At 44.3% G+C, this 21,287-nt stretch overlaps 8 protein-coding genes across 8 annotated transcripts; 4 read left to right on the top strand and 4 right to left on the bottom strand.

The window, feature by feature from the left end:
• Nucleotides 1–37: 37 nt before the first annotated feature.
• EAE98_001241 (uncharacterized protein) lies at nt 38–3,092 on the top strand. The gene is made up of 6 exons (XM_038948859.1): nt 38–357; nt 448–1,224; nt 1,280–1,663; nt 1,720–1,948; nt 2,085–2,284; nt 2,336–3,092. The coding sequence occupies exons 2-6, from the start codon at nt 975–977 to the stop codon at nt 2,776–2,778; spliced, it is 1,506 nt and encodes a 501-aa protein (XP_038815125.1). The 5' UTR covers nt 38–357; nt 448–974; the 3' UTR covers nt 2,779–3,092.
• A 752-nt stretch (nt 3,093–3,844) lies between these two features.
• EAE98_001240 (uncharacterized protein) lies at nt 3,845–4,444 on the bottom strand (the record flags this gene model as incomplete). Its single annotated transcript, XM_038948858.1, has 1 exon — nt 3,845–4,444. One exon carries the CDS (start codon nt 4,442–4,444, stop codon nt 3,845–3,847), a length of 600 nt encoding a protein of 199 aa, XP_038815124.1.
• A 1,030-nt stretch (nt 4,445–5,474) lies between these two features.
• EAE98_001239 (uncharacterized protein) lies at nt 5,475–8,058 on the bottom strand (the record flags this gene model as incomplete). The annotated part of the gene is made up of 5 exons (XM_038948857.1): nt 5,475–6,118; nt 6,200–7,017; nt 7,072–7,172; nt 7,234–7,655; nt 7,710–8,058. The coding sequence occupies 5 exons, from the start codon at nt 8,056–8,058 to the stop codon at nt 5,475–5,477; spliced, it is 2,334 nt and encodes a 777-aa protein (XP_038815123.1).
• Nucleotides 8,059–9,907: 1,849 nt separating this feature from the next.
• Nucleotides 9,908–11,329, top strand: EAE98_001238 (uncharacterized protein; the record flags this gene model as incomplete). The annotated part of the gene is made up of 6 exons (XM_038948856.1): nt 9,908–10,093; nt 10,150–10,287; nt 10,356–10,407; nt 10,634–10,849; nt 10,903–11,201; nt 11,258–11,329. 6 exons carry the CDS (start codon nt 9,908–9,910, stop codon nt 11,327–11,329), a joined length of 963 nt encoding a protein of 320 aa, XP_038815122.1.
• Nucleotides 11,330–11,472: 143 nt separating this feature from the next.
• On the top strand, nt 11,473–14,021 carry EAE98_001237 (uncharacterized protein). The gene is made up of 4 exons (XM_038948855.1): nt 11,473–11,517; nt 11,636–12,241; nt 12,310–12,804; nt 12,860–14,021. The coding sequence occupies exons 2-4, from the start codon at nt 12,175–12,177 to the stop codon at nt 13,636–13,638; spliced, it is 1,341 nt and encodes a 446-aa protein (XP_038815121.1). The 5' UTR covers nt 11,473–11,517; nt 11,636–12,174; the 3' UTR covers nt 13,639–14,021.
• A 233-nt stretch (nt 14,022–14,254) lies between these two features.
• EAE98_001236 (uncharacterized protein) lies at nt 14,255–15,481 on the bottom strand (the record flags this gene model as incomplete). The annotated part of the gene is made up of 1 exon (XM_038948854.1): nt 14,255–15,481. One exon carries the CDS (start codon nt 15,479–15,481, stop codon nt 14,255–14,257), a length of 1,227 nt encoding a protein of 408 aa, XP_038815120.1.
• A 261-nt stretch (nt 15,482–15,742) lies between these two features.
• On the bottom strand, nt 15,743–18,417 carry EAE98_001235 (uncharacterized protein; the record flags this gene model as incomplete). The annotated part of the gene is made up of 2 exons (XM_038948853.1): nt 15,743–15,942; nt 15,993–18,417. 2 exons carry the CDS (start codon nt 18,415–18,417, stop codon nt 15,743–15,745), a joined length of 2,625 nt encoding a protein of 874 aa, XP_038815119.1.
• A 475-nt stretch (nt 18,418–18,892) lies between these two features.
• Nucleotides 18,893–19,696, top strand: EAE98_001234 (uncharacterized protein; the record flags this gene model as incomplete). Its single annotated transcript, XM_038948852.1, has 1 exon — nt 18,893–19,696. One exon carries the CDS (start codon nt 18,893–18,895, stop codon nt 19,694–19,696), a length of 804 nt encoding a protein of 267 aa, XP_038815118.1.
• Between the last annotated feature and the right edge of the window lie 1,591 nt (nt 19,697–21,287).

Here is a 21,287-nt window from a genome sequence, read left to right as displayed (position 1 = left end):
ACCACTTGTGCCCTTGCTACATGTTCTCACCCTTCTGTTGCCGTTGCTGATATGATGGTGATGATGATGGTGATGATGGTGATGATGGTGATTAAATTTGGGTTATTTTTAGTTTTTTTAGTTTTTCAAACCTCTCTATCAGCCTCACCCCAACCAAGTACGATTGTGACTACCCGTGGACACTTCAGCCCTCTTTCCTTCCTTCCTTCTTAAAAGAGTTGATCCTTCCTCTAGATAACTTATAACTCCTAGCTGGGCCGGCAGTTCGTACTCAATCATTCCTTCCTCTCTTTACCACAACACAAACTCCCGTCAAACAGATTTGTCTTATCCACTTCACGGTCCTTCTACTTCGCTGTCGGTTTCCTTTTTCATCTTATCAATTTTCTTTGACTGTCTCTATTTCTCTCTCTCTCTCAAAACTAACCTAAGGTACCTCAATTCAAGACTATTCATTCAGACTCAGACTTCACTCCAGACTCTCACTTCATTCTCACTTCATTCTCACTTCAATTTGACTTCAACCACAATTTACCTTCATTTCGCTTTCAACCTCTTCTGCTTCACCTACATATTAACTATAGTCGCTCTTTTTGGGTACCTTTCTTCTGACGACTTCCATGATTATTTGTTTGCGGCGATTCATATTATTCACTCTCGACAGTCATTCACTCATCCATTGATTCATTCTATTTCACTATTCACGACGGTTACAATCCAATCAAGAGGAATAAAATTACAGTCATACCAAGAAACTCACATCACACAATCTCCTCAATAATATATCTTTACGCCGTCGCAAATTTTTCAGCCCTCTCCATGACACGAACCTCAAGACTTTGATCCAATTACTACCCTACCTTTCAAATAAAGACTCCAATCTGTCTCACGACCCGCAAGAAGTACTTACTACCCATTTCTCTTATGCGAATGACAAAAAAAAGAACCTTCTATTTTACCCCACAAGATCAATCATGCGCAGTAACATTTTGGCCACGGCCTACATTCTATCTTTAGCAGTATCCATTGTCAGTGGCTGCTCCGAGGTCTCCGGAAACTGGTTCTGCAATCCCGTGGATGCTATCTTGTACAGCAATGTCGGCGCACCAGGAACTTACAATCAAGTTACCGATATGTCCTCGGATGGAATTTGTTCTTCTACACCGAAGTCGTTTTCTGGTCCGCTTTCTCCATTAGACGAAGAAGTTTCATTCCACTTTCGGGGTAATTGCAAAAAACCCTAGTCTAGCTCTCAATACAATCTAACAAATGCTTTCAGGGCCTCTTCAGTTGAAGCAGTTCGCAGCATATACACCGGGCGCTACTGCTAGCAAGAAGAAACGTCAGGGATCGACCGCTAGACGCCGTCGCCATCTTCAGCATATTGATAAACATGCTAGGGCAGGCAATCAGAAGCGCGACAAGATCCATGCTACTATTGATGGACAACTTGTCTCATGGGATGATAACTATCCCACCTCAGGTCTTGATGCTTTTAATAGTGGTGCGAAGACGGTTACTGCTACAATAAATGGTGAAATACAAACATGGATCAACAATTGGTTTGGACCAAGTACAACGACAATGGTATCCCAAGCATCTACTACCGTACCTCAAAGTGTATCTCAAGGCGCAGCTACAAGCGAAGAGGCCCAGGAGACTTGTACGAAATTGAATTCCCCTCAGAGAATTGATTTTGTGGCTGACATTTATACCTAGCTACCTCGATCATACCACCGCCCAGTACAGCGTTGCCTCAGTCCCAAGCATTTACACATGTATCTGCTTCTCAACCCCAAGTATCCACGACTCCATCTGCCTCGGAGTCTCAAGTATCTGCAAGCACAACCAGCTCGGCCACAGCTATAGCATCTGGATCCTACAGCAGAATAGGTTATTATAATTCTGCAGAGCAGACGCTTGATAACCTAGTATTTCTTGGAAATCAGTAAGTATGATCATTCTTCCCCGATATGTAATGTGCACTTCTACAGTACGACAAGCGGATAAATTTCTCCTGATGTTATTCTCGCTTCTCATATCAATACCTAAGATCAATTGTTAACTGAGTCTGTCTTCATTAGTGGTGGTCAAGGCTCAGGCGTATTCGATGAAGCTTATGGTGCTTCACTTTCTTTCGTGAACAGCAGTGGCACAGGCGGTGCATCATCACCTCAAGTCCTCGCTGATGCCACCTTGCCATCAAATGAAGAGATCGTCGTGATGCTTGACGAAGAATGCAACAACGATTGCGGCTATGTGCGACCTGGATCCGTTGCTTACCGTGAGTTACTGTTTCATATATGAAGATTCTTCGTTACTGACACACCCGTAGATGGCTTCAATGGAGCGAACAAAGTGTTCCTCTTAGAATTCAGCATGCCGATAGATGGAAGAACTGGGTTCAATGGCGACATGCCCTCGGTTTGGATCCTCAACGCTCAGATTCCTCGAACAATTCAATATGGGAGTCCAAGTTGTTCATGTTGGGAGTCTGGTTGCGGTGAATTTGATATTGCAGAAGCCCTGAACAGTGGTTCGACATTCCTGAAGTCCACGCTTCACACAAACAAACCTGGGGGAGATTCAGACTATTTTGTACGGCCGACTTCCAGCACAATGAAACTTGCCGTCGTATTCAGTTCTGCCACTTCAACTATACATATCCAGGTTCTTCCGACGAGCTACGAGTTCCCAACCAGTCTGACAACAGATGAAATTCAGAGCATCTGTGGTACGAGTACTGGAAGTCAACTCTCTGAATTTGCCATCTCCTAATCTTAAAACTAGATCTGGAATTTTCGATTGGTTACGAAGAAAATTCCGCGGAGAGAATGATAAAATAAAAAAAAGTCTTTAGACTGCAGGTGGTGTTAGGAAGCAGGCGATAATTTTGTTCATAAAATACCCTTCTATTCTTGTGTATGTTGACGTACCAATGAGAAGCTTTGACATCAGTAGGATAGTTCTATTGCATGGTGTCTTCCCAGTAACACTGGGGTGTGTGTCATGATATTCATAACCTTTTCCCAGACTATTGCAAAATTCCCGTGATAAATATGGTGTCTAAAGTGATACCTTGACTAAATTTTGACGTTGAGATATAAATTTGAGTCACACATACTTTTCTGTCTTTCCTCAGGTGTTTAACATCAATTGACTATATAAATGATTTAGGTATATAGTATAGCTTGGTCCGGAGAGTCTAACTAGAAAGCTTGATGTTTATATTATCTAGATGGTCTTGAGTAAGAGCTAATAAGGGTTTGGTCTCTATTTCTGACTATGACATTCTAGTCATGTTTTTTTTTTACATAACCACTAAATATAGAACTTATTCGTAAATTTATTATAGGATGAGAAAATATCATAAAGCAAACTCCTATTTTATAGTGGTAGTACTTGACCTATTAAAAAGTGTTTATTCAAAATCTGGAAAGGTAATCAAGGAGAGAAAAGACGTCGTAAAGAAGTATACGATGAAAATGCGTAAGAGATAGAGAAGAAGATCGAGAAACGGTTACGACATTCTCCTTCCAAGATATTCGCCTAATATAATATTCCCTTCCGAGTCACCAGAAGTAATAGTAAGTCTTACGCCGCGTACTTCAGACCAACATCATATCTCGTAGGCCATCACTCAGAACCACCCAGATGACTTACTTTTCTCATGAATTCCCATTCCGCCTTCCAATATTCCATATACGTATATCGATTCAAGTAGACCTCGAGCCTTGACATCATCTTCTACACTCGATCACTGCTTTCCCGTATAATACTACTCCATATCCTGCTTCGCGCTTTTGCGAGACTCAATTCTCTCACCCCAGAACTTTATCGTTTTCTATGCTTTCAATGTTAGTGGTGCAATCTCTTTATTCCTATATCGATTCAGCTCTTCCAGTCTCTTTTTCCAAAATATCCACCTCGCTATACTAAATCCTGAACTCGTTGGCATTATCTGTGCTTTTTGAGTTAATTCCCCAATTTCTGAAATCCCGAATTCGAAATCCTGATTTAGAAGATAGAGGCTTTCGATTTTGTGTCCGCAGTACTGAAACCACACTAGTACGGTGGGGAGAAGATTCGTAATGGTATATAAACGTTGCTCCAAATCGTGGCGGGAAGCCTCGGCTCCTCCGCTTGTCAATAGCAGTAGGGTTTTAAGGGTATTGCATAAGATCCAAAGCCTAACTAAACATAGCTTGGGATCACAAACTCCAACAGAAGCAAGGCGAGCAATAAATGCACTTAGATTGTGGTGCTGGACGGGAGGGATACTTGGGGAGAGAGACCACGCTGCTCGGATTTCATCAACCAGGAATAGAAGATCGCGCCAGATGTTTCCATCGGATGTAGATGCTCTTTCCGTTTCGATGTCCTGATCATCTCTCTCCTCCTCTTCTTTATTTGTATTCCCGCTCTTTCGAGACAGAACACCCATTTCTCTTGTGTGGAACACTTGGCTCATTAATCTGTCTTGCGCAGGATGTTCTGTAGCTGTAAGTTTGGCGCCTTGTATACATAGATATTATAGCTCATACAAATTATATTTGTATAGCACAATGAAATGAGTATATCCTGTTTGTATATAGCGACTTACTATATTGCAAATAAGAAGTCGGGTTTTGTATTAAAATGTATTAAAGTTGTCGAAGCCTGTTTCCTTGACTTCGATATCTATTACCTCTTTGTATAATATATAAAACTCTGAACGACTTTTGAATTGGTCGTTTATAGATGTTATACTGGGGGATTTGATCGAATGGGTTTGGGTGGATGGAGATTGTTGAGTGGGAGGAGACAATGAAGGAGACGCCGAAGGACTCAGGATTGAAGGGGGGCCAGTGATGGACTAGCTAGCACACCTCGTCTAGCATCACTGATTATTCAGGTTATTACGAGTTCGTTGAGTGTCAGACAAGGATTCTGTGACGTCACAGCTATCTACCTGCATACCATCTAACCGTTAAAAGAAGTGCACTGATTACTCACAGTTGTAAAAATCTGGCCCAATAGATTCCGTGAATCGTCATACGGAAACCTGGGCTTCATACCTGGATCGGTGCAGCGATAGTTTGTCAAACCTGATGAAGGATGTTGTGAAGATTTAGGATGGGATCTTTTTCACTCTCGTATTGGATTGAAATATCAGACGAGGTAGACTAGACCAGACTAGATCAACGTGAGAATATAATTTCTAAATTATATATTCTGATTCTTGAGTATATACAATATTCCAGGAAGAATGGCGCTTTCTCTCTACCTTCTCCATTTTTTGTCCATTCGTGAATTCTTGTTTTGTGGAATGATCTAGACTTTATACTCCAGAGTCTAGAGTCCAGATCCTAATTACCTCATTAATTTCTACTGGGGAAGTTCTAATTTCTAATGCATCTACTGCACTGTACATAATACCCATATACAATCCACCCATCCAACCCCCTCCCCCCTGATATAAAGCGAAAGAAACATTAAACCATAACACCATAATTCCCTCCCTTCACCAACGGCTCGACCTCGCTCTCAAGCCCAAAGCCGGCTCTCCTGATATCCCCCATCGGGATGTTATTTCCCATTCCTGAATTTCCATTCGGATTCTTCAGCTCGCCATAACGAATGCGCAACTCCTTGAGAGGTTTCGATAGTGATTCTGTGTTTCCCAGACAGGCCGCTTGGGTAAGAGTTCGAAGCTGCGATGGGATAGCCATGCTGGAGATTCTATTTGATAATCCGGGTGTCGGGGGTGGTGCGGAGAGGGAGGAAGTGGTGCAGAGAAGTTGTGTAAAGTTTGCGTCTTGGGCTGCGACGCCGTTTTGAACGAGGGCCCAGAGACCGAGAATGAGGAATGGGAGGGAGAGGAGAAGGGAGAGGAAGTAGGGGAGGAGGAGGTTGAGGGGTTGCGAGAAGGAATAGATGTTGTGGAGAGTGAGCATGCTGGTGTTGGTGGGGGTGGACCACAGGGAGTAAGAGAGGGAGGCGCTGAGGGTGATGTTTTGAAGGAGAGCGTTGAGTGCGTTTTGTGTGACGACGAAGGAGGGGTTTGCGGAGGAGTTAGTGGTGTAGTGTGTAAAAGCTGTATTTAGAGGAGTGCGGGAGATGATTGTGCCGTTGAGAGCTGGGGAGGCATTGGTTAGTGTTTAAGTTGAGGGTTGGGACTAGGAGAGGGTAAGGATTGATCATGGGGCTGAAAACATACCTCCAGAACTCCAATCGTCAGCATTCCCAAAACCTGGCGAATCTTCCCCCCATCCCGTGGCATCAATAGCATCTACCGCCCTTTCCTCATCAGTATCTAGGAGAACAGCCGGCAGCGCTGTAAATTCCCCAGCGAGGTAGTAAAACATAGTATCCAAAATCGTCATCATATTCAAATCGCGATAATAGGCCAGAGCTTCAGCGCTCCAATTTGCGGGGTTGCTGCCAAAATCGTATCCGCTAATAATTCCAGAGACGTTGGTGAAGCCGGGCACGATGACGGCATTGTCGTGGGTGTGCAGTACGAGATTTGTTAGCGGCGAAATGAAGGTGGTGGTGACGTTGCGTATGAGAACATTCGAGATATAGGTGTTGTTTACAGTGTAGAGTGCGCGGCCAGGGGTACAGTAAAGATTGTCTTGTATCATAGATGTGTTTAAGGTCAAGGTTTCATTGATGTTATTGGCATCAACGGTGTTTACTTCTGTATCTAACAGGGATAATGTGCTGCTTTGCCAATATGCATTCGTATAGGTTCCGTTGTAAAGTTTCTGTCGAAGTGCAGGCGTAGCAAGTGTGAGATCAGACCAATTTCCTGAGTAGATCGTAAATTCTGGAAGTAAGGTTGTCGAGTTGGCAGTGGCACTGGATGTGATATTGGTGCTGGATGAGTTGCAGCCAAGCGTTGGGCCCTCAAATTCTATCACAAAGGAACAATTGACGCCACAGGGTGAAGGTTGATCGAATGCTTGTCCTGTGATCATTGTTTGGAAAGCGAGGCGAGGAAGCAAATTGGAGTGTTTTCCTGACAACAGACCGCTAGAAGCTACTCTTAGAGATTGATTATTAGAGCAGAGTTCGAGAATGTCTTACCTAGAAGTAAATCCAGATACAGATCCATCCGCACTCTCAGATATCGGTGATAACACAGCCAAAGCATATTTGTTAGCGGCCAAGCCAGAACCATTCCCCATCTAGTCGATTGTGATTAGCCGAAAATGTTCGATGGGTATTCGGGTCCCGATGAAAACTCACAAATGATGCATTGAATGTTGGAACCACTACCGAATTATACGATGTTCTTTGTATTGTAATAACATTAATAGCACCAGGAGGGAAACTGACTGCAACAGTCATACTAGCCATCATTATAGACAACACAGACAGAACAGGAGCAGCACGAATAGCAGCCCCTGTAAGCATTTGAAAAGGATTGGACTTTAGTCCGAAAAGAGTATCGATCGTGGAGATCTTCATGCTTTGAACGCGCAGAAGACGCCATAGATACTGAACAAAAGATGTGGCCAAGGCCGTCTTGAGAAAGAATGAGAAAGCATTGGCTAGAATGTTAGACGCCGTGGAGATATATGTCTGAGGAGCAACTCTGTCTTCTCCGTCGGCTGCTTTGCCTGAAATGTAGATGAATAAAAACAAATGAAGGAAGGCGGTTGCGAGAGCTACAGATGAGATTGGTTAGAATACCAATTATCTGATTCTATGGAGAAACATACCGAGCAGGTAACAGGATATGATTATCGTTGGCGTTTCCCATCCAATTCCCCATTTCGAAAGAACGGAATTTGGAGTCTTAGGTGGTATCGTTTGGTTGTGAGCGCTAGGGAGACTGGAATGCGACGAACTATTTGACGATATGGGAGATATCGATGGGCTAGTGCTCCTAGGGGGTGTAACTACTTGCGGACTGGAAGATGTTGATATTGTCGGGGAAGATGGGGCTCCTAATACAGGGGAATTGGTAATTGAATAAACACTAGTTGGTGTACCAGCTCTACCTGACTGCTGAACCCATGGTGCTGTTGGTGAAGTAGGAGACCCAGATAGAGTATTTCCAGTTGTCATGATGGCTTTAGTTCCCCTACGATTCGCGTGATTTATTTCGCTTGTAGAAACAAAATTACAGATAGCTTCCTATGAAGTGTCTGCCGACGATGATATTATAGAATGAAAGCAAGCAATTGAACAGGAAAAGCTTTGTGCGACGAATACGGGAACAACTTCTTTTTATGAAGCTCTTCCTCGTCGAATCGACCCCAAGACTCAATGAGAAACTTGCACCATCATCACATAAACGCATGGCTACTAGACGCGGACCCGCGAAAACACAGGGTAGCGTTTGTGTTCGGAGCGTGTATACCCAATAGATTATGACAATCTTTGGCCCCCTTACAGCGTTCATCGCTAGGGGCGACAGGACCTTCAATCCGGGCATATCTATATTTATTTTGCTTGTACTCAACTCTAATCGCACTATGAGACACACTGCTGGCCAAAGAATTATTGAAGATGGTGGAGATGAAATCCGACAGTTTGGTTCTGAAAAATTCGATGCTTGAAGGTTACTACATGAACGAGTTCATTGGTGCATTTTAAGCGCTTGCTACCTTAAGGTTCTGCCCCAGATTTGTGATTTGTGATAATGCAGATGCTCTTGCATTAAGACCGCAAGCAGTTGCTTCTTAAAAGATAAGGCGGATTCTGAGGCAAATCCGATGTATCTGAGTGATTCAATAACTGTACACACGAGGGATCACAAGAAATCAATTAGGTAGTAGGTTTACAAGAACGGCATCGTTGGCTCATCGCATAGTTAGCTTTGGCAGCAAGACAGCAATGTAATTGACAAGCGGTCGTCAAAGAAATATGGAGGAAGCTGAGCTTGGCAAGGTAAGATAAACGGTGTTGTGCTGCTTTTCTAGATTGCTTCCATTCGTCGCCGCATTATCCTTATTCAATCTTTTGAAGGGGTTGATGAGGGGGTCGATGGGGAAAATGTAAGTAAGATATGGTCTCTGATGGGCACAAGGCCGTGGACTTTGCTCTGGTCCTTATCAATATGAAGAAATCGATGTGTACCACAAATGCATTTGCTTGGCATCGCCTCGATGCTTTTTCTTGAGTCCACCGGACATTATAACTTGTAAGAAGGTTGTAACTTGTGTTGTGTACGATAACTTGTATTGGTAAGACAGGGGATGTGATTGAAGAAAAAAGTTTAATGTTGATGAAGAATTGCAATCGAAGGCTTGGCACATGAGCTCGATGAGAAGCTGGATTGATAATCAACAATTAAAGTTGAGGCATTTTAACCTTTTCTCCTTACCTAATCAACACCCACCTCGTTCTCTCTGCATGAACGCGAAAGAGCGAGATGCGAGATGCTCCAAGCGATGACTAACTTGGAATCTAAGTCAACTTTGAGTTTAGAAAGCAGCTTTAGCTCAGAGTTACCTTTGCCTCCTGCCATTCTATCCCTCTCGGCATCATCAGCTCGCCATTCTATCCCTCTCGGCACCATCAAGAGCTCGGAATTAGCAAGAGCTTCAAAGGGCTAATTCCATCAATGCTCTACTACTAGCTACTCAACTAGTGGTTAGCTAATATTTTGGAATGTCATCCGCGGGGTCATTCACGGTCGTCATTACCCGCAGCTGAAATCTAAGCCGCAGAGCGAACTTGAAGCAGCACGATTTGAGTAAATGTATGCTCGAATTTTCCTATAAGTACCTCCAGGTAGGAAGGAACGGAAGTATACATTCCATTTCCAGATTCAGATATCTTTGACTCAATCCAATCTTCACCTCTAAAATCTTACTTGCATTGCAGCCTTTGTGCCACTGCTTTTACCCCTCTTTTAACTGACAACACCATCAATTTTCCCGAATCAACAAAATCAAACCCAACAATCAATATGTCTTCCAGTGATAAGAAATTGCTCGTCGTCTTCGGAGCTACAGGAGCACAAGGTGGCTCAGTTGTTCAAAGCATTCTCTCGGATCCTAAATTGAAGGAGAGCTGGGCAGTTCGAGGCATCACCAGAGATGTAACAAAGCCCGCTGCCAAGAAAATCGAAGCCCTCGGTGCTGAGACAGTTGCTGTAAGTCCCTCAACAGTCTCTACATTGCTTTGTTCGGAACTGACAAATACCTATAGGCAGACTTGAATGATGCAGAGTCTCTCAAAGCTGCAGTGAAGGGAGCATACGCTGTCTTTGCCGTCACCAACTTTTGGGAGAGCCAAAGTGCCGACGTAGAGAAGAAGCAAGGAATTGCAATTGCAGATGCTGCAAAGGTATGAGATCTCTGGCCATCGAACACATTAGAGTGAGAGAGTTCGAGTCTAATTTTACCTACTCATAGGAAGCTGGTGTTGAACACTTCATTTGGAGTTCTTTGTTGGACATTACGAAGCGTAAGTCTTTTCACTTGTCACTGTTTCCTTCTACAGCTCAGATGCCATGTTTTCATTACCGTCTTGTTTGTACTTTTATTGTTTTACGTGTCTTGTTATTGTTTTACGTGTCTTGAGAAATCTAATATCCCACCCCGTTCATCCCATTTGGGCATTTCAAAGTTCTCACCCCACTTTTGTTGGTCCAGCCTGTTACGAGGACTTAAAACTGACCAGTTTCTCACAGTCTCCAAAGGAGCCCTTCCCAAGGTCACACATTTTGACTCCAAGGCCCATATCGAGGAATATGTCAGAAAGATCGGGATCCCAGCGACTTTCTTCTTGGCCGGATTTTACATGTCCAACATTCCTGGCCAAAGTTTGTCAAAGTTACCACCTGACAACAAATGGAAGCTTGCTTTCCCAATTCCAGCTTCATCTTCTGTCCCACTTCTTGCTACTGGTGAGTACTGCTGCTATCCGAAAGTACAGGAATTTCTTACTGATATGTTACAGTTGAGGACACTGGTAAATTCGTCAAGGGTATTCTTCTCAACAGAGAAAAGGTTCTTGGAAAGCGTATTTATGGTGCCACCAAGTATTACACCTTGACCGAGATTTTGAAAGAATTCACAGAACAGTATCCTGCTGCTAGCGAAGGAGCCGACAATGTTGAACTTCCCCATGAAGTCTATAAGAGCATCCTCAAGAGTTTTGGTATGAGTGACGACGCTCAAGAAGAAGTGTTGCAGAATATGAGATTGTTGAACGAGTTTGGATATTATGGAGGTGATTCTTTGGATGAGAGCCATTCTGTAAGTTTTTTTTTCAAGGGATCTTTTCTGGATTTTTGTACTAATATCCCATCTAGATCTTGGTGGACAAATTGACAACATGGAAGGAGTTCATCGCAGAGAGTCCAGCCTTTGCTGAATTGAGATAAAGTCTTCAGAGACTTATTAGCTTGTGAGGAAGACGTTGAAAGTTGGCAGATGTGAATACGATTGATATTATTTGAAGCCTATCAATTTTACCCAGATATTTCGTTACTTGTAGGCAACGTGAACGTGATATGTGCTCCAAGTTACCAGCACCCAGGTTGTACTTTGTGAATGTAATCGTCTACCTACAGTTTTTGGTAATATCATATGTCAGATACACCTCTCTCCTCTCGAGCGTACCTAGGTAATGAAAAGATGAAAGGGTCTAGGTAGCCTCGTCGCTAGTATGTAAGTGGATAAGTACCTAGACTGACTCAAACTCCATTGACCGAAATACCGAGGTCTTTCATTAGCTCAGAAGCGAATTTCGGGCATGAGCGTCGGGCGTCTTTGATGAATTTCATTCCCAACCTCCATATGGTATGGAATTCAAACAAACAATCAAACTTCCTTCCTTCATCCAAATCTATTCTTTTTTACCTTGACTGTATAATAATTCTGCAAACATCGGCCTTTTTGGAGGTATAATCAATCATCAATCATCAATCTGTTCATTCTAATTTCACTTCCAAATCCGCTTTCAATCAAAACACACCGAACAAATACTTCTAGCCAATCCAATTCAAACAGCCCCCCCGCAAAATTCTACTATCACAGGCTAAGCTAAGCCTTCTTTATTTATCGGCCATCACGAGCTTGGATCCTATTAGAAATCATTTAATCTCATCCATCAAATCCGTCAACTTTGCGACCCAAACTCATCCCTTTCACTGGCATAAGACCTTCACTGTTTGTGTAGGTACATCGGCGCAGTCTGGACGACATTGTTTGTGTCGAATAATTTATCATGGCCTCACCGCCGAAACCTTGGGAACGAGGTGGCGCTGCAGTTAGCACTGCGCTTCCAAGCCCTGGTTAGTATCTACAAGATAACATTTGTCTTCTATATAATCCCTGCTAACGTTTGATCTTCTTCGCCTAGCCATGACCTCAACTACTGCTGCTACCTCGGGAAGTTCTGCTGGACCATCAGTCTTATCATCTACATCTGCTAGTACCTCGGGCGCACCAGCCATACCCGAACGACCATCTACTCTCACGAACACCGTTAATCAAAACGCATCCGCATACTCACCATACGGCGCAAATAGGATGGGAGCAGTAGGAGCTTCGCCATATGGTATGGGAGGTATGGGGTCTTACTCATCACCCTATTCAAGAATGGGAGGAATGGGGGGCATGGGAGGTTATGGTTATGGTGGTATGGGAGGCTATGGATCTATGTATGGTGGAGGCATGGGCGGGATGTATGGAAATATGGGAGGCATGGGACCAAATGATCCCAATAGCTTAACGCAAGGTTTCACGCAGAGCACACAAGCTACTTTCCAAATAATTGAAAGTGTAGTTGGTGCATTTGGAGGATTTGCTCAGATGCTTGAGAGCACATACATGGCTACACACTCTAGTTTTTTTGGTAGGCGGACTCTCATGAAGACATTCTTCAAAACGTGCTTTACTGACAATCAAAGCGATGGTATCTGTTGCTGAGCAGCTCGGAAACTTGCGCAATAGTCTGGGTTCCATCCTAGGAATATTTACCATGATGCGCTGGATACGCACTCTCTTTGCAAAGATCACAGGTCGACCCATGCCTGTAGATGCCACCTCCTTAACACCTTCCGCATTCGCCTCTTTCGAAGGCCGCAAAATACTGCCAGACGGTAGTTCTCCACCTCGTCCATCCAAGAAGCCCTTCCTTTTTTTCATAGCAGCTGCATTTGGTCTCCCATACCTCATGGGTAAGATGATCAAAGCGCTCGCTGCCTCCCAAGAAGAGGAGCAAAAACGGCTACTTGCATCAGGTCAACTGATGGGCCCTGATGGCCAGCCTGTCCCCGCACCACTCGACCCTTCGAAACTCGATTTCTGCCGCGTCTTATACGACTTTACCCCCGAATCCGGTGCAGCAGTCCAAGGTGTAGATCTGGAAGTCAAGAAAGGAGATTTAGTGGCAGTGATTAGCAAGAGTGATCCCATGGGCAATCCATCAGAATGGTGGCGATGTCGTGCCCGCGATGGTCGCATGGGATACCTTCCTGGTGTATACTTGGAAGTAGCAAGGCGACCCGGTCAACCTATCGCCGAAATCAAGAGTGCAAGTCAAAGTGGGAGTCGAACTAGTACTATGACTAGTTCAAGTATCGCCAATGCCAATCAAGTAAAGGTACTGGCGGCCCCTCCTGCCGTGGCCGGAAAGGCAGGGGATATCGGAGTGGAAAGTTTCCAAAAGAGTCAGTTCTATTCGTAGACTGCGAATATATTTAATACACAGTAGCACAGTTTCTATGTACTGTTATATCTAGGGCTGGATGGCGTTTCGCGGGCATCATTTCTTTCCCACCTGTCTTTTAAAAATGCGATATCTCAGGGCTTTAATAGGGCTCGAGTGGGGTTTAATGATTTGCTACTTGTAACAAGCTGGCTAAAAAGATTCGTTTGGTTATGATTGACGATACGATACAATACTTTTTTTTTCACGGCCTGTGTAGATAGTTGTTGGCATCAGGAGGCGTTTTTAAAAACTTTCTTTTCTTTCAATCATTGAATAAGATGACGCGTTTATTTATCAAGCATATTTTCAAATATGTATATACTTCACTAAATACATTTACCCAATTTGACATTTCTGCAGAATCGTTCTCTCTTTTTGAATGGATGCCAGGTACAATACACTTATGAAGCACAAACTAAATTGACAGAAACTCTTGACATTTATTCTCTTTAGATACACCCGCTCGAGACCCCTTGATCCCCTTAATGATCACAATATTCGTATCGCTCAATAACCGACATCTCGAGCAAATTCTAAAATGCGCTAGTTCCGGGCTACGGATTCCATATGTCCACGACGAAGCAAAAAAGAATCAATACCTCCGACAAGGACAAGGCACCCAAACCATCAAAACCAGTCCCACCACCCCCATAACCACAGCACCATAAAGAAAATCCGTGAACCTCCCCACAGCCACCTCCCACTTCCTCTCCCGTTCCATATTCCTCGCCGTCTCAATATCCCTCACTATCGGTGTCGCATACCCCCCTAACATCCATCCTCTCATATCATTCTCCAAACTGCCACAACTCCCATGATGTATATCATGGCCACTCCAGGAAATACACTCGATATATCGCTGCAGCCCGATCTTCTCGTCTTCCCACGGGACGGCAAACGCGATGTCCCGACCGGAAAACCAGCTCGCGATCCAGGTGCGGATTTGTGGGACCGAAGCATGTTTGGATGGGAGTGTGTGCAGGAAGATTTCGTGCTTGGGGATTGCACGTGGAGATGTGGATATCATGTTTGCAGACGGAGCACGATGGGTTTGCGGAGTTGTTGGAGGGGCTTTGGTTTGTGTGTGGGGTTGTTGGGAGATGATGAATGATTTAGGGGCGCGATGTAGATTTGGATGTGGATGTGGATGTGGATGGGGTTCGAATTCGAATTCGTCCGAGAGGAATTCCTCGCCTGTGTGGCGGAGAGGGGTATCATCATCACCATCATCTTGATTATCATCGTAGAGATCAATAAGATCCCCTTCCATTTCATCGACCAAAGAAGAAGTAGGAGTCATCTGCGGAGTCGTTTCATTGGATGCAGACGAGGGAGTCGAGATCTCATGATTATCCAACTCGAATCTCACTCGGACATCTGCTCGACGTGGAAGATTAGCTTCATACCTATTCTCAACCTCTCGTTTTATATCCTCTTCTCTTCTGTTGCTTGAATTTGCTGGTGCTTGATGATTATCTCCGCCGCGGTTGAATAGTTGATCCTTCGTGCGATGTGGAGGATTCGCACCACGGATTACCTGTGCATCTTCCTTTTCCTTTTCCTCTTCTCTGGCCCCGGAAAAGAAGTGTCCCAGCAAGCTAGACATCGATGCCATTTTGCCATTATTCAACTTGCTCTGCAATTCGTCATCTGTACGACGTGGAGAACTAGGACTGTATAAATCTTGCTCTTCGTTATACTTGGCCAGAGGAATGGCTGGGACGGTCTTCGATACAACTTTGTTTGACTTTGTAGTTGAATTAATGCTTTGACTTGACATTTGTGGTATCACAACCTCAATAGTGCGTTTCTGAACCATTTTGATGTTGATGATTGTTGTGATGTGGTTTCGAGTTGTCAGAATGAACACGAACACTTATGGGATGGATATGTCTTGCTGTGAGTTTTCAAAAGGAATAGATAGATAGTGGAAGAATATTTAAGGTAGTGAATTACCGTAGCAAAAATCATGTACGGTATTGAATTGCTCGCGCGAGTTATATTACTACTAACTTAACCAACAAAGCGAGAACGTAATAAGAGACTTTTAAATTCATTCACCCGCTATAAATACAAATCATCATAGATTATTTTCATCCATATACTTCAGCCTTAGTCCAACAGCTCTTCTATGAGCTTCCAATTCTTCGACCTTCGCTAATTGCATCACGGCACCACCAACATTTCTCAATCCCTGAGCTGTCAGTTGTGAACTAGTGATGTGCTTCAGGTATGATCCGAGGTTGACACCAGAATATTGCTTAGCAAATCCATATGTAGCTATTTCAGTTATTAGCACAGTCATACAATTAGGTGAGTAACAAACTTACGTAAAGAGTGGTTGACACCAGCAGAATAATCACCAACACTCTCTGGTGTCCATTCACCAATGAATACACTACCGGCGTTTTCAACTAGTTCTACCACGCCCGCGGCATCCTTGACTTGCAATATGAGATGCTCTGGAGCATATTCATTGCTGAGTCTCATTGCCTCCTCAATATCCTTGACAACAAGAGTTATCGAGTGTTCGATGGCACCACGAACAATATCTACTCTTGGTAGAGCCATAGCTTGCGCGTGAAGTTCGTCTTCAATGGCTTGCAATTCTTTCTCGGAAAGATCGATAGCAATTAGAATGACCTGACTATCAACGCCGTGCTCTGCTTGGGATAATAAGTCTGATGCAACGAATGCAGGGTTCGCTTCCTTGTCTGCAATGACGAGTACCTCAGATGGACCAGCTGGCATATCGATACTTACACCAGCATTGGTGTCGTTGCTAACGTACATCTTTGCCGCAGTAACGAATTGGTTACCTGGACCAAGAATTTTGTCGACCTTTGTAACACTTTCAGTGCCGTATGCCATAGCAGCAACAGCTTGAGCACCACCAGCCAAGACAATACTCTCAGCACCAACTTTGTGGGCAACATAGACGATCTCAGGAGTAATTCTACCATCAGATCGAGGAGGCGATGCCAGTACGATCTTCTTACAGCCAGCAACCATAGCTGGGACACCCAGCATAAGAGCTGTACTTGGAAGTACAGCAGTACCTCCTGGAATGTACAATCCTACACGCTCAATGGGTCTTGAGAATCTGCTGCAAACAATACCTGGCATTGTCTCAACCTGTAATGGCTGCTCTTTTTGTGCTGCATGGAATTTACGAATATTCTCAAAGGAAATGTCAATAGCCTCGATAGTCTCTGCTGGAAGGTCCATGAGTGATTGTGGGAAAGGAGCTTTGAGAACAGGAGATGTAAGAGAAGTTGCCTTTTCGAACTTGTGGGTGTATCCAAGCAATGCCTTGTCACCTCCCTCTCGTACTTCCTTGATAATAGGGTTCACGATACCCATGATCATGTCAGTAGACTTTTGGGAGGGTCTTTGCAAAATATCCTTGAGATCTGTTTCTGATGTTGTTGCAGCATTGTATCGTTTCATAGTGATGCGTCCATTCTTGAGTCCTGCCTTGTCGTCCGCGGACTTTGGCACAGAGGCAGCTTCCTTGACGGCCTCCTTAACGCTTTCGGTCTTGGCTGTGGATGCATTGGTGATTCCTTCTTTTGCGGCCCATTGCCCCTTAGCATCTCCTTGTCTTCGCTTAACCTTAACACTCTTGGCATCAAGGTTACGTTCAATGTCTGCAAGGCTAACTCCGGCAGAAACTGCCTTTGTCAAAGCAAAGTAGATGAGATCTGCTGCCTCGAAAGCGATATCTTTCTTTTCCTTGGCATCACAAAGCTCCTCTGCTTCTTCCATAATCTTGGCACGCAATAACTTTTCATCCGAGAAGAGACGCGCGGTATAGGATCCCTCAGGTGCCGAAGCCTTCCTTGAAACAAGAGTCTTCTCAAGCTTAGAAATTCCCTTGTATTCGCCAAAACAAGTCGATTGTGGTAGGTGGCAAAATCCCCGTCCTTGTTGCTTGACCACAAATTTCAAGCAGTCCTGATCGCAATCCAAAGACACTCTGATGAGTTTTTGTGTATCTCCAGATGTTGCCCCTTTGTACCACAATCCACGCTTCCTGCTCTGGTATACTCCAGTTCCGGTTTTCAATGACTCTTTCAAGCTCTCCTCGCTGCTGTATACAAGTCCCAAAGCCACTCCTCTCTCATCTGTCACCACGGTAGGAATCAATTTGTCTGCTCTATCTGAAGTCCATGAATCCGCAACCAATTTTGGAAGAGAGACTTGGCCTTCTCCAGCCGCTTCAATGCTCAGGTGTGTCGCAGGTATGATAGGAATGGCAGAGAATTCTTTGGCAACTTTAGCAAGTAATTTGAAATCGCTTTCGGGGGTTGGCAGGAGGAAAATCGGAGACACTTTCTTGGTCTTGAATTCTTCCAGCAGAGATCGAGTATAGGCTTCGTCCACAAAAGCAAGTAGTCCTCCATTGGGGAATTCGACATCTGTCTGCGGTTGTGGGATGATTGGAAGAACACGGTCTGTATGCTTTTCCAAGTGTGGAAGCTGTGATGGCTTCACAAATACGGTGCGAGCTCCAGCATCTAGAATCGTAACAATGTCGTCTATAGATTCAATGGTAGATACATCGACATAAGTCTCAATGCCAACGTGTCTCTGCAAGAATCCAAGGAGAATATCGATGGTGTCATTGTTCGCTGTGAAGTAAACGCACCCCAGATAAGATAGCTGGTCTCTTGTAAGTCCTACTTTTGATTCTGCAGGACCATTCCCAAGGTCAACACTGGGAAGAAAAGGAAGTGAAGTTGTAGTATCCATATTGAAGAACGATAGCAATATCTTGAAATTCAATGAGAATTCCAAAGAAGTTTGGAGAGAAGTGAGTCAACAATCAGAAAGAAAAAGTTCGATCCGTCAAATAACTGGTTATGTAATGGAGGGGCAATCAATCGAGTGAATGATACCACGAAAATAAATTTAAGGTGCGGTCTGTGCTGTATCGGGGTTATGCAGCTGCATTCATTGCCCATTGGCGTCACAGATATTTGAGCTCCCAGGTGTAAATATACTCATCTTGCAACACAGAATTCGAGATTGTTCGACAGCTTTTTATTCAACTACGATGCTCAACATAAAATAATCTCCGAGTGACATACGCCTACAAGTTAAGCTCAACAACAAAAAACTCGCGCGATTAACCATTCAATCAACTCACATTTGCGACGCAATCAAAGAAAGATTCATCCACGAAACATAATAATTTAGAGCGCAAGAAACCTACTCCATCTCCATCATGGCCGACATAAACGGCGACTCCCAACCCCAAACAAACGGTCAAAACGGGCACCCCTCCCCATCACCCCCCACGCAAACCAGCTCCGCGCCGCTCTCCCAACCCATCCCATCCGCCTCCGCAGCCACGAGCTCATCGCCCGCGCCCAACCCCAGCGTCCCCCTCACCTCCCTCCAAGACAACGGATTATCGAAACGCCCGCGCGACGCTCGACTCATCCACATGCTTCTCTCCTCTCTCGGCGTATCCGCATACCAAGAACGCGTTCCGCTGCAACTGCTCGATTTCGCATATCGTCACTCCTCGTCCATTCTCTCCGATGCGTTACATCTCTCTTCCGATGCTTACGTATCACAGCAGATGCGCGCGCGCGATGCGCCGCCCGGTGGGGGATTCAGAGATGCAGATGGACAGGTTAGCGCAAACGCGGTGCAGTTAGCTATTCAAAGCCGGTTGCAGTATCAATTTGGTTCGGGCAATGGTGGTGGGTTGAGCAAGGAGTTTCTATTAGAGACGGCACAGGCGAGGAATAAAATTGCGCTGCCAAGAGTTTTACAGAATGAATGGGGTGTGAGATTGCCGGCTGAGAGATTTGTTCTTACTGGTGTGCCATGGGGGTTGAAAGATGAATGGGTGGAGGATGATGAAGAGGAAGAGGAGGGGCCAATCGGAGAGAGTATGGAAGGTATCATAGCTGGTACAGAAGAGGATAATCTCGAGGGCGATGAGGAGGGTGCGGGTGACATGAATGACCTATTTGGCACTGGTGGAGATATGGATGAGGACATGGATAAAGAGGAATAATGGCCGTACAACAAATCTATAATGGCAGGCGTTTGGGGTCTAGATCTGTCGCGGTGATACACACTATCGACAGCAGGAATTATATGTTTCGAAATAAAACATGAGTTACAAGTTAGGTATTGAGGGTGACTGTTCTCTCTGTTCCGTGTTGTCTCACTTTCCTTCCAAGCAAAAAGTAAGCAGAAATTCAATTGAAACTTTCAAGCCGACAATATATTGAAGGCACTCTCAAACATACATTGAATTGAACACACAAGAATCTCGAACCTACAGAATCTGTAAACTCAAGACAAATAGAATGAACAATCTACAAATCAGATCTTCGCACACAAAGACAATCACAGAACTGATCATGAAGAATCCAAATTGAGGTGAAAAAAGTATTATATTGTATGCACTATGTATTCTGCCACTTCCTTCCTTCCCATCCATCTCCCCACGAGAAAAAAACGAAGAAGAAAAGAAAAAACGGAGAAGAAAACAAGAATGTTTGTCACGATTAGTCCTCCTAGCGCACTATTCTACGCCAACAGGGTGGAATGGACTGGCTGTCTAGGCCGTTGGTTCTATATCCCACGAACGATATTTAAAATAAGTGACCTCAAGTCCACGAAGACGATCAGGAGGTAGGCAATATGTGGTTTTGTTTGTTTGTTTGTGCGCATCTTCTTGCAAGCAAGAGAGAACCAGAGGGAGGGGAAGTTGAGGGAAGAAAAAGGAAAAGAATAGGAAAGATACAAACCTGAATGAATGGATAGATGGATGAGATATCTGGCGCAGAATGGATAGGGTAGAGGAATGAGTATTGAAAAGAGGAAAGATATGAATGATACATCACACCATTAATCTCAAATCTTCAATCCCCAAAAGGAGACAAAGGAAATCGCATCCTCATCCTCATCCTCAATCCCATTGTTGTGTTGCATGTACACAAAAGAAAAGTCTTCCCCCCTCCCCAAAAATTTCTTCCCTAATAACCCCCCGCTTAGTCACCCACCTACTAGCTCCATCCAGCCTCGAGCTCCGAGTCCAGCCACTACACTAGCCCACGCACAGACCATACCAAAATTTTCCACACCATATGAAATCCTCGCGTTCCTCTCCCAAATCTCTTCTTTTCTTCTTCTCTCTTTACACTTAACACGCATGATTAAATCAACCGCTTGATACCACTCCCCAACTGGCTAGTCGGTCATATTTGCATGCCAGAAGAATTATATTGTTGGTGACGCGGTTTGTATCTACCTAGTAGGTATGAATGTATAGCTGAGGCGGAGTTTTCCTCGCGGAAGTGACGTCTGGGTTTGCGGAGCTTATATGACATTTATATGGATGTTGCAAGAGGGAGTCTTTTGGGAGTGGACTTGGAGTTGGAGGTTCGTGGGGGAGGTGTACTCTGTTGGATGGGGCGGGAAGTAGAAGGAGTGTTGTAGTAATTCAATGTGTAAGATTTATATTCGTGTGCCGTTTCTATCTATTGCTTCTAAACGCTATGCTGTGGTATAATTCCAATCCTCTCAACACGCTATGCGCCATCCCTATGCAATCCCAAATATTACCAGCCGTGTCTCATCTACCAGTATACATACGT

The sequence above is a fragment of the Botrytis deweyae genome, assembly GCF_014898535.1.
Source record: "Botrytis deweyae strain B1 chromosome Unknown BDEW_002, whole genome shotgun sequence".
NCBI classification, from domain to species: Eukaryota; Fungi; Ascomycota; class Leotiomycetes; order Helotiales; family Sclerotiniaceae; genus Botrytis; species Botrytis deweyae.
Note: the sequence above shows the minus strand (reverse complement) of the source record. Positions and strands in the feature narration are given on the sequence as shown.

Coding starts and splice junctions, on each gene's coding strand:
- EAE98_001241 (XM_038948859.1), top strand. CDS start 975: ATGCGCAGTAACATTTTGGCCACGGCCTACATTCTATCTTTAGCAGTA. Junction 1,225..1,279: donor AGTTTCATTCCACTTTCGGG/GTAATTGCAAAA, acceptor AAATGCTTTCAG/GGCCTCTTCAGTTGAAGCAG. Junction 2,285..2,335: donor ACCTGGATCCGTTGCTTACC/GTGAGTTACTGT, acceptor ACACACCCGTAG/ATGGCTTCAATGGAGCGAAC.
- EAE98_001237 (XM_038948855.1), top strand. CDS start 12,175: ATGGCCTCACCGCCGAAACCTTGGGAACGAGGTGGCGCTGCAGTTAGC. Junction 12,242..12,309: donor CACTGCGCTTCCAAGCCCTG/GTTAGTATCTAC, acceptor TTCTTCGCCTAG/CCATGACCTCAACTACTGCT. Junction 12,805..12,859: donor TACACACTCTAGTTTTTTTG/GTAGGCGGACTC, acceptor TGACAATCAAAG/CGATGGTATCTGTTGCTGAG.